General features: G+C 43.7%; 1 protein-coding gene across 2 annotated transcripts in view; it reads left to right on the top strand.

The window, feature by feature from the left end:
* The window catches only part of SHROOM3 (shroom family member 3), a 298,494-nt gene that overhangs the window by 99,883 nt on the left and 183,536 nt on the right, over positions 1-15,075 (top strand). For both annotated transcript variants that reach the window (XM_028100739.2, XM_088020569.1), the window contains exon 2: positions 7,769-7,923. In XM_028100739.2, the coding sequence (XP_027956540.2) occupies positions 7,769-7,923 (155 nt within the window). The remainder of the gene's footprint in view (positions 1-7,768; positions 7,924-15,075) is intronic.

Genomic DNA, 15,075 nt, shown 5'->3' with positions numbered 1-15,075 from the left:
AGGTAGACTCTTAACCAACCGACTGAGCCACCCAGGCGCCCCCGCATTTCCATTTCTAAGCACTGTGTTATTGTAAATGCACAGCAAACAATATTACACATATTTTATAGATGAGAGACTCATCTAGGGCCCTACAGTTAAAAAGGGCCAGAGTCAGGATCCAAACACAGGATTCCTGACTCCTAACCTAAGGTTCTTTCTTCCACTACAATATACACCATTTTGTGAGTCAAAAAAGAAATTTCCAACAGTATAAACCTAATGTTTTGGGATCAGATGAGAAGCAGGTGGGGAGAATGGAGGGCTCACATCTGTACCCTCATGTCATTCAGTACAACTCACAGGAATATTTCTCTGTTTTATTTAGAGTCTAGCAGTTAAAGTCCGGTCCTGGGTTCCAAGGAATGCTTATTAATTTCCTAGGACCTAAGAGCCAGATTCAGTTCCTGGGTGGAAATTTTATTGCTTTGACTTTATTTCATTATTCCCACTTGATATAGTTTAAAACGAAGAATGCCCACCGGGCTGTGAGTAAGGATAATCCCCAGTGGATAAAAAGCAACACTCATAAGCTTTTCTCTAGAGATTCTTAATATATTTTTTATCTACTTATCTTTTTATCTTTCTGTATTTTGCTTATTGCTTTAATACAGTTTTTATACGTAGGGAGAACCTATTTCTCCTCAAAACACCAACTACCCAAAACAGCAAACAGATTGTACGTCACATTGCATCGGCTGTGAATTATTCAATCACTCCTTCCTCGCATACTTCTACCTTGTCGTCATCCAGGAGTGAAAGTGGTCAGGAAAGGAAAAAAAAAATCATTCAAGACATTAGAATGCAGGTGAACTTCAGTCGTGGGAGACTTGTACAAGATGAGCTCAATTTTACTTCCAACTGCAGACAGAACTGCATGCACATGGAAGTCCTTACGTGTTCAGACTCACGTGGCAAGACCATCTCCCTCCCCCGCAGCCGTTCGTGTCGGCTTTTTCTCCTGGGTAAGCTGTGAACTCTGTTGGGCAGAGCTCATATAATAGCTTCAGAGTTCTTAGCATCTCTGACAGAGAAGGGTCAGAACACAGAAGTCCTGGGTGTCGGATTTCTTGGGCACTTGAAGGATTTAGCAGACAAGTGAAGTGTTAGGTTAGGGACAAAGATCTGGGGGATTCTCAGGGGCAGTGGGCGGGAGAGTGAGGGCTCTGAAGTCAGAAACCTGAATTCCTGTCCCAGCTCTGTTGTTTTACTGACTTTGCAACCTTGAGCAAGTAAGTCATTTGACTCCCCTGAGCCTTCGTGTTCGCATTTATATAAAAAGATTATAATGTTTTTACTGAGTCGTGACCTTTAAGACGATGCAGTCAAGTTATCGGAACACAGAAGGCACTCAACCACCGGTCACAATGATGACAAGGATTTGTTCACTCATACAATAAATATTGAGCCCCTCTATGCGCCCCATGCTGTTCTGTACACTGGGGATATAGCAGTGAACAAGGCAGACCCAAATCCCTGCCCCCATGAAGCTGATGTTCTAGCAGGGAGATGGACAATAAACAAGATACACAAGTAAAACATATAGTGAGTTAGATCGTGATTTAAGTGCTAAAGAAAAAAATAAGATAGGAAGGAAGATAAGCAATATTAGGGGAGGTTGAGATTTTAGAGGGGTGGTCAGGAAGAGCCGCCCCCAGAAGCTGAATTTGTGTAGAGGCTTAGGGTGAGTGAGGGAGAAAGACAAATGATTACCTGGGGGCCCAGCAGGGACAGGGACTGAGATGGGAGTGTGTCTAACAAACTCCTCATGTCACCAGGACCGGAGGCGAGGAGGGTGGGTGCTGGTGTTAAGTAAGCAAAGAGGAGAGCAGTGGGAAGTCGAGAGGTAAGGGAGCCAAATCCAGCGAGTCCTTGTTGCACAGATGGGGAGGACTTTGGTATCTACTCTGAGCGTGTTAAGTAGAGTCATGCTAAGAGGTGTGACCTGATCTGATTGAAATTGTAACTGGGTCACTAGGTTACTGCCTAAGGCATGCTTATAATTATGGTAAAGCTGAAGCCGAAGACCTAAGATAGCAAATAGGGCTGGGGAAGCAGAGAGACATGGCATTTGAGTAGGGAGGGCAGAAGCCCCAGAGAAGCAGAACATAGGACCAAGCCACCAATGAAAGTGTTGGACTGGGCTAGAGGGGTTAAGGGAGGGAGGGAGGGAGACGGGCCTGCCCTCCTGCCCCTCCACACACCACATCCTGCTGCCCATCCTGCTGCCCATCCCGGCACATGCCATTCCCGAGTCCGTGCCTTATCCCTATGTTTGAATGTATTTCCATCATAGCATGCACCATCTAGCACTGAATTTCTCTCTTTAAAAGTCAGCTTCCTCACATGTGTTCAACAAATGTTTATCAATCGCCTATTAGGTGCAGGCATTCGGTTAGGTGCTAAATTTACAGCAACGTAAAAGATTATAAATAATTCAAAAGCCAACCCCTCACAGGGTCCTCAAAGAAAAATCAGTGTAATCCTATAGGTGTGGATACATGTAGGAATTGAGAAGGAAAAAGGTATGCTAATTTTCCAGCAGGTCTCCTCACCTTCTCCCTAGCTTGTTAGCTTAGGGATTTCCCACCAGCTGTACACGGTGTATTATCTGAAGTCATTTACCCTGTTGACAATCACATTCTTGGAATAAGTAAATTCTCTGCAGGTGAAATTGGACAAATAATGCCAGTGACCTCTTTAGCCGCTCAAGTATTGGTCCAAAGGTTTAAAATAATAAGCTTCATTTTTCACTCAGTCTTGCTGACAGACAGTATCAGCAAGGCTTGGAGTTAGAAGAAGTATAATCCTCTTTGATGAATAGTTCAGGGAAATTATTGTTAAACCTTTTGTAAATATTTTTCCAAAGTCATAATAGTGATTTTAGATAAACTGTGTGAATAATTGACATAAACTTAAGATTTTTGCATTTAGTTAGCCTTGGAACATTGAAATCAATTATGTTATTGCCAGCGCATCAGCCAAAGTACCTCAAGATCTCAACTTATCGTCCGTGATAGTAAGTGGAGACAACAATATAGATTAAGGTAATTCACAGCCTTGTCTTAGCCAACAGTTTCAACTTTCTTGGCAACCAGGTTTTATCACCTGACTGGTCAACAAACAGAATATCCACAGACAGTAATGCTACCAAATAGAAAGTTGGCGAAAGAGCCAGGAACAGCAAAGGAGGAAGAGGGGGATGTGGGGGTCCTGCGTGTCCACAAACCGATATAGTGGGCCCTTAATCTGGTTAGCTACAAAAGTTCGCAGGCGTCTACACTTCGTGCCCTGCTGGCTCAATTCAAGGCCTCACTTGGGCCTTTTGGTTCTCTGCCTTTTGGAGTAGAGCCTCTGGATGTATCCTAGCACAGAGCAAACTTCCCTGGGCTCCTTTGATTCCTCAGAAATTGCCTGACCTCCCAAAGAGAGTTATTTATATGGATGAATTTCAGCACCCTAAGAACACAAGGAATCCAGCCTTGTTTTCATCATCATAGGCTGCCTGACCTACTTCAGTGCATATGTATGCTGTTGAATACAAAGGTACGAAATAAATTAAGAATATACTAGAATGTAAACTCAATAAAAGAGAGAATACAGTTGGTTTCCTTCACTGACATTTATCCAGTCCTAGAACAGTGCCTGACACACAGAAGATGCCCAAAAAGTATTTGTGAGTAAGTGAAGGAATGAGTATGTTCACCAAGTTTCTGATCTCAAGGAGTTTAAAACCTAGAAGAAGGCACAGGTCATCATCAGAAATCCCCCTAGCAAAGGTAGTGATCGCAGGTTGTTTTAAGACAGGTAGAAATCATTGAAGGAGAGAGAAGGGGCAATTTTGTCTGGGTTGATGAGAAGTTTTGTGATGAAGGATGAGTATTTGGGAAGGGGGGAAGGAGGAAGAGAAAAAGAGAAATGGAAAATACAAGATAGGGGCTTATGTAAAAGATTGGTCTTTGAGAAAAGACCCAAAAGTCATCTCTGGTAATAAAGTCCCAAGACAGCAGAAACCAGGAAGAAAGACTATGGAGAAATTTGAGAATCAAAATATAAGAGAATTAAAATATAGTAAGTGCCCAATTAATGTTTGACAAACAAATACCATTTCAAAAAGTCATCCCAGCCCCCACTTTTTTCAATTTTATAAATAATTATACTAATTGACTTTTTAAATGTAAACATTTTAAGTCTCAAAGTTCTGTGCAAAGTGAAGAGATTATGAGAAACTACAAATACAAAGGGTTATAGAGTAGTTTGTGAGCACAGTGAACAACAGTGAAACTCTAGGACGTTCTTCATAATGTTTTCTTTCACATAAATCAGTCACGAGACGGATATAGCATAAAATAGACAAATGAGCTTTCTTGACTTCCTTTTTTATATAAGAAATCAATCATTTCCTAGGCCTTGTTTCATCCTCATGTTGTTGAAAATGTTGGCAAATAGCACAGAGAGGACTCAGTTCCACAAACTGTAACTTGAGCAGGACCGTGTCCATAGCGCCCTTCATTGAACCCACAGCCTCTAGCTCCATGCCTGGCACTCAGGAGATGCTCAGCAAATACTTGTTGAATGAACCAATATTTCCGGGGAGTCCTATGTGCAAAGCTTTGGGGAAGTAAAGACAACACAAGTAAAGATGGAGTCATGGCTCCTATCTTCAAAGAGTTCAGAGCCCAGGCTGGGGGTGAGGCTGGACTGTGGGCAGGGAACAGGCACAGATAGATACAGATCCACCGGAAGACAGGGTATGATAACCCCCAGCAGCACACGAAAGTAGTACCAACATAATACACTGTTTGGATGCCACGTCACAGTTTATTTTATTATCAGATTCTCTAAAAATGAGGAAAAGTGGGGTTACTTCTTTTTTTTAATTAATTAATTAATTTATTTATTTATTTGACAGAGAGAGACACAGCGAGAGCAGGAACACAAGCAGGGGGAGTGGGAGAGGGAGAAGCAGGCTTCCCGCCGAGCAGGGAGCCCGATGTGGGGCTCGATCCCAGGACCCTGGGATCATGACCTGAGCCGAAGGCAGACGCTTAACGACTGAGCCACCCAGGCGCCCCAGTGGGGTTACTTCTTAAAGGACAGATTGCAGGGGCAAGGGGATGGGGTGGCATTGATGAGAGGTCTGGAAAAGCTTAAAGGAGATGGGGTTTGAACGTGGCCTCAAAGAATGGGCAGAAATTGGAGGTAACCTTCACCGACTATGAGCTGTGTGCAGGCTTATGCACTTTGCTTGCTTACTCAGTAAACGATGAACTCAGTCCTCACAACAATCTCCGTGGAAAGCTGTTTTCTTACAGAAGAGGAAACTGAGGTACAATAAAGTGAAATAAGTTGCACAAAGTCACCCAGCTAGTGACCAGAGCCATACAGTCTGGTTCTAGAGCACCAGCTCTTAACCACAGTGGCATCTTAGGGTTTGTATAGGGGGCTCAAGGGTGCTACAGGTGTGGGAAGCAATCCAGGTAGAAGGAAACCCTGAGCTGCAGGTGTAGAGGCCTTGTGGTTAGAGAGTGCCTGGTGTGTTTGGGAAAAAGCGCACTTACAGAAGGTTGGCAGGGAAGATTAGTACGATGAGAAGGGGAGAAAGGCAGGAGGAAGTGATCAATAGGGGATGGCTGAGTACACCATGTTACATTCACACCAAGATGTTATAGTAGAATATTTTATGAATGGAAAGATCTTCATGATACATGATTTATGAAAACAATAGCTATCGCTTTTTATTTACTTTTTATTTGACAGAGAGAGAGAGCAAGAGTGAGAGAGAACAAGCAGGGGGAGTGGGAGAGGGAGAAGCAGACTCCCCATTGAGCAGGGAGCCCCATGCGGGCCTTGATCCCAGGGCCCTGGGATCATGACCTGAGCCGGAGACAGACACCTAACCAACTGAGCCACCCAGGCACCCAATAGCTACCACTTTTTAAATCTCATCATAGGCCAGAATCTGTGTTACCCCGTTCACGTGGCTTATCTCAATCACCTTCATGGCAGCTCTGTGGGGGAGGAATAATTATCCCCCATCTATTACCATAGATGACGAGTCTGAAGCTTAGGCAGTGTTAAGTGACTTCCCCTTACTCATGTTCTCTGTTTTACTCCTCAAACTCAGAACCACCAATTAAATAAAATAAAAGCTAGCAAGGGTCAAACTTACAAATTCATTATAGGAATTTGGTCCATTTTATATATATTAAGACCTATTGAAGGTTTTTTTTTCTTTAAAAGATTTTATTTATTTATTTGAGAGAGAGAGAATGAGAGAGAGTACAAGAAGGAAGAAGGTCAGAGGGAGAAGCAGACTCCCTGCTGAGCAGGGAGCCCGATGTGGGACTCGATCCCGGGACTCCAGGATCATGACCTCAGCCGAAGGCAGTCGCTTAACCAACTGAGCCACCCAGGTGCCCTATTGAAGGTTTTTGAAAATGTGAGCAATTCTAGTGAGTAATTATTGAAAAAAGAGAAAATATAGGTCAGGTTTTGTTTATGTGGTGTTTGGTTTTTGTTTGATTTTTTCCCCTTTTATTCCCTTTCATTATTGATGTTCCACAAGCATCCATTGGCATGTGACAACTGGACAGAGCCTTATTTTGTTCTATTGGTTTCCAAAACACATCATCAACCTCTAACGTACTGTAATCAGTTATTTGGTTATTATGTTTAGGATTTGCTTCCCCACTCCTACCCTAAGCACCAGAAGAGCCAGGGTTTCTGCTTTGTCCACAGTTACAGCCTTAGCACCTAGAACAATTTCTAGCATAAAGCAAGTATTGAATCAGTTTGCTGAATGAATTATAATTTTTCAATAGACTTTATTTTTTACCTAAGTTTTAGGTTCACAGCAAAATTGAGTGGAGTAGAGAAAGTTCCCATATGCCCCCGACCCCCCTCTCTTGGATAGAGTCCCCCATTATCAACATCCCCCACTGGAGTGGAACATTTGTTACAGTCAATGAAACTACATTGACTCATCATTATCTCCCAAAGTCCATAGTTTACATGAGGGTTCACTCTTGGTGTTACACATTCTATGGTATAATGTCATGTATCTAGCCTTCTACTCTCATACAGAGTAGTTTCACTGCCCTAAACTTATTCATCCCTCCCCTCCCCCTAACCCTGGGCAGCCACTGATCTCTCCACTGTTTCCATAGTTTTTCCTTTCTGGAATGTCATGTAGTTGGACTTAATGTAGTATGTAGCCTTTCACATTGGCTTCTTTCACTTAGTAATATGCAATTAAGGTTCTTCCATGTCTTTCTATGGCTTGATAGCTCATTTCTTTTTAGTGCTGAATAATACTCCATTGTCTAGATGTACCACAGTCTATTTATCCAAAGAATTATAATTTTAGACCAAAAAATGAGACAAGAAGAACTCAACTTGAAAGGAATAAAACAGTTGCTTTGAGTGGACTTTGGGAGTTGAAGCTGTGAAGGGGTGGGGGGTGGTGAGTGGAATGGCATAGAGTCTTTTGGATGGAAACTGAGTTCCTTCACCCCTTCAGCTAATGTTTCTGAGCACCCTCTGCGGGCAGGCAGCGTTCTGGGTGCTAGAGGGTGTAGAAAACAAGAGGCAGTCCCTGCCTTCTCCCCCCACCATACCCTCGGGTTGGCTGCCAGTGGGGCGTGGTCACAACCGGTCTGTCGGGCTCTGCAGAAGTCCAGTGGCGCCTGGAGCAGCTTACCTAGGGCTCTCTCCTCTCTCTGAGCAGATCGAAGAAGGGGGCAAAGCGGACTTGGTGAGCTCCAAACTGCGGGCCGGGGACGAGGTGGTGCACATCAACGAGGTTGTGCTGAGCAGCTCCAGGAGGGAGGCCGTTTCCCTGGTGAAAGGATCCTACAAGACCCTCAGGCTGGTGGTGCGCAGGTAGGCTGTGCGGTGCCTCCACTCTCCCTCCTACACCTGCCCCCACCCTGCCCCACCTCCTGGGAAGAGCTGGGATCAGGAGCTTGTTCTTTATATCTCCCTGTGTGGATCCTTATGCCTCCTCCCCTCCGCCCCCCCCCCCCGCCCCACCCGGGGTTTTTTTCCTGCTCCGTCTTGTGGCACGTGAGGAGGAAGTTGAGTGAAGACATTTCAGATACCACTTTCTTTTGAAACGCCGGCTTTCCCAGCAGGTGTTGGGCTTGGCATGGCTCTGCCTCACGGTACTTCCTAAATTTCTGGGTGTAATGAAAAGTGACTCTGATCCCAGATGTGGTCAGAGCTCTATGAAGCCTTGTCTCATTGGGGAACTAGGGAAAGCAGTTGGCTTGGAGCTTGAGGTGGCATTCCCCTGGCCTCACCTACACCACAGCAGTCATCAACACAAGCAAATTCCTTCTTTTGTTTGCTTTGTCTTGTTTCCCTGGTGGTGACTCTGGTGGCTCTTTTCTTGGAAAAGGTTTGGGCCGTCATGGGGTATAATGCCTTAAAGTAAGAAGGTTCCTACTCCCGGGGAAGCCCACATCCTGGTGGAGGAAACTATTTATAAAAAGGGTAAAGGAGTTAAAAACAGCTTTTTTTTTTAGCACTTTTCCAAACCAAGTGCTGCTCCGGTGTTTTCCATGTGTTAGCTCACTGAACCTCACAAGAATCCGGTGAGATAGCTATCACTCTCCCCACTTACAGGCAAGAGGTTGCCGAAATGACTGAAGGCAGAGCTGATAAGTGGAAGAACCAGAAGAGAATGTAGATACCCTTGATTCTGCTTCACCCTGCCACTTGAGAGTCATTACCTTGACCGACTAAGCCCTAGGCCTGCACATTTTGCTTATTTGGACATTTCTTCACTAATCAGGTTTTGGCTGCCTTACATGGCAACTAAATGTTATAATATTTGAGAATGTTCAAGTTGGCTGGCACTCTAGGAGTCATTCATCAAGCTACAGTATTTTCGGGATGTGAAAAGTTAGCCGATCTTTTCATCACTCATAAGATACTCTCTTATGGGACCAGTCACTCCTACATTCATGCATTCCTCGAACTTTACTGAGTAAGCCCTTGCTGAAGGAACCAGCTGTTCTTCCCAACCACAAAAACACAGCCCTGGGTACAGTCTCACCACGTCCCCAGGCCCTAGTGCCTCTCCTCAGTGCTGGGCTGTATCTGGCTTCTCTTCAGGGCCATCTAACAGGACATTGCTTCTCTGGTGGTCAAGGGCGGAGAGTGGCTCAAAACATAGAGTTCGACTGGGCCCAGGGCCAGGGCTGATCTCATTCCAGGGTTGTCTAGCTGTGTGACCTTGGGCAACTTACTTAACCTCATTGAAGATTTATTTTCCTCATCTTTAAATGTCTACTTTACAGGGTGATTGGAAAGATGAAATGAAATACTCTACATACTCATGGTCACCACCTGCTAACAATAGATGCTGCTGCTCTTTATATTATTGGCCAACTCTGGGCATAGGCCCATTCCTTATGGGCCACGATTTGAATAAAGCAAACAGTCATCCCAAACACGGTGGCTGATTTCTCAAGCAGATGTGTAGGAAGTCACAGAAACATTAGGCCTATCCCATGTGTCCAAAAGAGTGTTGAAGTTTTCAAACTCGCTTTGGCATTGGCACCCAAAGCCCAACTTCAGAACACTGGCATTTATCTGTTGGGGCGTGAGAGTGGAATCCATACTCTCAATTTGTTTTGATGGGACTGTAGTGACAGATTAGCTTCTGGAGAGGCTGCTCTGTTTCTGGCTGTGAAAAGTAGTCACGCTGGCCTCCTGTTCTGCTTTCTAGTTGATGGTGATGTGAGATCTGAATTACTTCTAGCAGGAGAGGAGACGGTCCTGGGATTGAAATCTGACCTTGTCATTTGCAAGTTATGTGACCTTGGACCTCTCTAAGCCCAATTTTTTCATTTATAAAATAGAAATAATAATCCTTGCCACAAAAGGGCATTATGTGGATATAATGAATAAAGCATAAGTACATAGTAGGTGTGCAATATTTGATCATTATTATTCTGGATCAGGTTAGAGGGGTATGTGGCAATACGCAGGAGTATTGCCATATCGCCAAAAATGCTGATTGCTTGGTTATCAGGAAGCCCTCCTCGCCACCACACCCCACCCCCTTTATTCTCTTGGTGAATTTACTATCATTAACAGGCTGGTCAGCAGCCTTACTGGTACAGAACTGGTCAGGACAGTGCCCAGGAGCTCATGAAATTGAGGAATGTTAACTTACATTATCCAAACCCACAAGAAATTGAAGGATATATACCATAATGTCAATGTACTAACTCATTTTGGAAAAAGATGACTCTAAGTGGTCCAAGACTCAGCGTACCTTATCTGACAGGAAAACTAAATGAGAAGCCTGACCATAATGAGGTCAGGTGGTTGCGGGGTGATCTCCTTCAGAGTGAAGGGAGTAGGGCTGAGGCCCCAGCATGTGTTGGCCTCCGCTCTGAAGGCCAGACGGCCCAGTTTCCCCTAGGGACGCGTCTGCCAGGGAGCCCAGACGCTCGCACTGGTGAGTGGGGACACTTGCCCCTCCAGGCGGCAGGGAGTCATGCTGCCTAAGCCCTGTTCTCCAGTCTCCTTTCTTCCCTGGGCCCCCACACCAAATCCCCTTTCTGATGGACACATTCTTTCTTCAGATATGCTAATGTGATCGATAAGGTTACTGAAGAGTCCTTGGAGTCCCTGCTTCTGATGTGGGAAACATTTCGTCTCTAAAATGCCTTTTGAATATGATCTTATCTCATCTATTATGCGTTGATTTTTATAGCGGAACTCTCGGAGTTTGAGGAAAAGGAGGCTGTCTTTACTTCCCAAACATACTGAGAGATGGGGATTATAAACATGCCTTGTTAGACATGGATGGACATTCCTCCCTGACCTTTCAGAGAACTGGGTAGAAGCAAGCCCCTTTGCTCTGGATTCATCTGACTTTGTACTGAGTTGAGCCGTCATTTTCTTGAGAAGTCTTGTCTTTCTACCTCGGCCCATGTCAGGTCCTGAGATTTCATTTCCTTCTGCTTATTCATGATAGAGTGACTTGGGTGTTTCCTTCGTTAACTTTCCTTCTTTTCCTAAGTGATCTCTGCACTTTTTAAAAAAGTTTGAGGTGACTTCCTGGGAACATAATTGGAGGGTCTGTTTTCCAGAGAAATCATCTGAGTGGTGAAAATTTACACAGCAGCAGCTCTAGCTGTACCTGCCTCTTTTTTTCCCCTAAAGTTAGTTTTGGGCGGGTGAGGGCAGCACCTCACCTCCATTGTAAAAATGCCAAGAATGTAGAGTGGAGAAGTGGTGTTTATATAAGTTTTGAGGGTGTCTTACCCAGGGACCAAAAACAATCAAAAGTATAAACGCCTTCTTTAAAGGCTACTGTGACAAGAGAAATGCGAAGTCTCAAGTGAGTTGTGGGTCAAAGACCTTACAAGATCTGCTGACCCATGAAGAAGGCAGAGTTGAGTCCTCCAGGAACAGGGAGTGAAGGGGCAGTGTGCCTGCTGCAGGAGCAGAGAATGTGCTGGATGCTGGGTGCTGGGTATACATAGAGGGAAGGTCTACAGGTAGTGATGGATAAATGGAGCAGAATAATAAAATAAGAAGTGGGCCAAAGAAAAGACCTTCCAAAAGGAAAACCAACATCTTCTAGCTAAAGGAAAATTGCAGAAGGAAAACCTTTGTGGAATGCAAGGACGGTACAATGGATTTAAATCGGGAAAGCAGGCATGTACACAATTAAGAGTCAATACTCCAAACCCTCTCTAAAATCAGTAGAGACTTTATCTGGCAGATATGTGTGAAATACAAGTCTTAGAACCAAGTAACTGTTAAAATGGAAACAAAGACAAAGGTCTTCAAGTTTAACATTCCTTAAGGTGATGCCAGGTGCTTTGAATACAGGGAATACTCCCTGCTGTTCGCAAATAACCTAAAATTTAAATTAAAAAAAAAAAATAAGAAGGGACAATTCCACTTCAGAACAGACTGTTGGGGTTAATTGCTGGGTGTTCATCTAAACTCCTGTTCTTGCCCTGGGCTGAGACTTCGATCTCTATCTTGAACTGGATAATCAGAATGGCATTGTGACCAATGGATCTGTAGCCCCCATTTTTCTTGGCAAATCCAACCTCCCAGCCTTCTGCATCAAGGTGCTATTTTTGCCCAGTATCATCCTATTCCTAAGTTTGATATCAATGGTTTGTTGGCCTGTGTAGCTAAGAAAAATTCTGGGGTATATTTCACAGTGTTTTGTCCTTGTTTTGCCAGGGTTATGTAAGGCCACGTGAGGCCACATAAAAGTCCGATTTCATTCTTTCTAGGGGAGAGGATGCATGAGGTGGTGATGCAGGTTTGAGGCTGCCTGGATATGAAGTCTGATGGCTTTAGGTACTAGCTCTGTGACCCTGGGCAGGTCATTCAATCTATCTGAGGACTGTGAGAATTAAATGAGAAATACATATATACAGCATGGTGATGAGCTCTCCTGAAAATATAATGCATATTTGTTAAGTAAATTACCTCTTCTGAGACGTCTACTTTAATCTCTAGAACACAGCGTACGATTGGAGGGCCGGGTTAAGGGAGGACTGTGGGTGGGGGAGTGGTCTTTCTGGGCATAGGAGGCGGCATGCCTGATTCAGAACAGTAAGCGGAGGGTGCGGAAAAGTGAATCCCTTTTCAGAATGAAGCCTTACTCCTAAACCTTCCCAGAATTTCTGCAAATTTGATCTAGCATTTCCCCTTCTCATTCCTTTATGCTGTGAGTTGATAGTGTTGGAAGGGAACTTCTTTGTTTTGTTCTGTTTTTTTTGTTTGTTTTTTATTTGACTGATGATATGTGTGTGTGAGAGAAGCAGGAGTTGATCACATTTTTGGGAAAAGAGAGACTGAAGAGAAAGGAGCGGGGATTAGTGAAGAACAGTAAGCATCTGCCTAACATATGTGAACTGCCGTATGTAGTGAGGCCAAAGTGAGAATCTAGGTTTGTCACTTTCTGGTCTGTGGCTCTGCCTGGAAGAAGAAATGAGGGAACTGCCTCCATAGCTGTGTAGTGACTTGCCCCAAGGCCAAATGCTAGTAGCCCTAGTAGTTGGTCTCTGAGAACATAGGTCTTGGGGCCTCTTGGCACTTGAAGTAGTGAACTAATGTTTCTACTCACTGCCTCCTCCATTTAGAAATATTTGTGATGCTTAAAAAAACAGACAAAACTCCAAAACTAGAAAAACTCTATAAACTGATTTTTTTTAACTCATCCAGGAAAAACTATTAAATGAAGACATGATTCCCACTGACCTTGAACTTCCTGTGGGGGTTCAGATCAAATGCACGTCACTGCTTTGTGCATCCAGCTAACTTGAAGTTCTTCATCAGCCTATGGAAATAAAACTATTTGTTGCTTTATATTTGCTTCCTCCCTCTAACACAAATGGCAATGAAATTAAGTTTACCACAACCCTCGGGCCCATACTCCCCACCCCCCAAAAAAACCCATCCCACATATCTGGGGGTTAGCAGAACAGTTCTTTTTATAAACAGATGGGATGACATTATTGGAATGGAATGGGATGGGCGGCTCACACATTTGCTACTTCTCTGTCAGATTTCTGTGACTCTTTTATGTCTAGACTGGGTTGTGAGACTATAGCTCACTTAGGATCTGCAAGTCTGATGTCAAAAGAAGTATCTGGTAATGAACAGAATGCATTTTAAGGCCCTTTTAAAGGATACAAAATTAGTGCTATTGACTATTAATTTAAAAAAAGGATCTTGCAAATCAGTTCTGTTTCCAACTCATGGTTACAGTTTATAAAAGAAAATAAGTTCTTGGAATATTATCCCTATCCATCCCCTACCTCCTTCACACTATTTTGCTATCTCCCCTCTCCTCCCCATCACCTGCCTGAGTCTATTCCCTTAAAAAGCATCTATATTCTTTTTTTTTTTAAGATTTTATTTATTTATTTGACAGAGAGAGAGAGAGAGCACAAGTAGGCAGGCAGGCAGGCAGAGGCAGAGGGAGAAGCAGGCTCCCCGCTGAGCAGGGAGCCCTATGTGGGGCTCGATCCCAGGACCCTGGGATCATGACCTGAGCCGAAGGCAGACGCCCACCCGACTGAGCCACCCAGGCGCCCCAAAAGCATCTATATTCTTAAAGCAACTTACTCCGATTAACCACCTGATGTCCCTTTTGAACTATTTTAAAGCAGCTTAAAGAAAGAATTTATTAAGAGCTTTAAAGAGTAAATCGGGGCACCTGGGTGGCTCAGTTGGTTAAGCGACTGCCTTCGGCTCAGGTCATGACCCTGGAGTCCCCGGATCGAGTCCCGCATCAGGGCCCCCTGCTCAGCAGGGAGTCTGCTTCTCCCTCTGACCCTCTTCCCTCTCGTGCTCGCTATCTCTCATTTTCTTTCTCTCAAATAAATAAAATCTTTAAAAAAAAAAAAAGAGCTTTAAAGAGTAAATTAAACAGAACTCCCTATTTTCAAAAGCAACAAAGTTTGAAGGGTGGGTTGAACTTTTCTGGAACATAAAAAGCATCTGTTTTTTCCTTACAAATTGACCATCTCTAAACCAGATTATGCCAGCACCAAGTTGCCAGAGCTCAGATATGAACTGGTAAGCCACATGCCCAAGGGGAGTCCCTGTCATTGGGATTCCAACCTCATCTCTGCTGTGTTCTGACCATGGTGTCATCGGCACAAATCAATCTCTCTGAGACTAAGTTTCTTCTTAAAAGGGAAAACAGTGATAATATCTTCCCTGCTCAGTTGCTATAAGGATAACAGTGTATTTGAAGATGCTTCACTGTAACAAAATATTAAACGATTATTCTGTGAGTATGTATTGTACAGTCTTAGCTCATGAAAATTTACCTGACTGCATTCTCCTTCCATTGTTCTATTTCATGCACTGATTTATTTGCAAAAATGAGAACAAATGAGATTTAAAGTTTCTGATTATAACGATTTTGCTAAAAGGAAATTTCGTTTTAAGGGACAGTATCAATGAGGACCAAGTTCACAATGGGATTTTTTTTTTTTTTTTTAAGACCATATTTCCTGGAGAACTTAAGTAGAA

This window comes from Eumetopias jubatus, unplaced genomic scaffold (assembly GCF_037043125.1).
Source record: "Eumetopias jubatus isolate StellerSeaLion01/CBP00866 unplaced genomic scaffold, mEumJub1_p1.0 scaffold_2, whole genome shotgun sequence".
NCBI classification, from domain to species: domain Eukaryota; kingdom Metazoa; phylum Chordata; class Mammalia; order Carnivora; family Otariidae; genus Eumetopias; species Eumetopias jubatus.
This window is presented reverse-complemented; position numbering and strand designations above follow the sequence as displayed.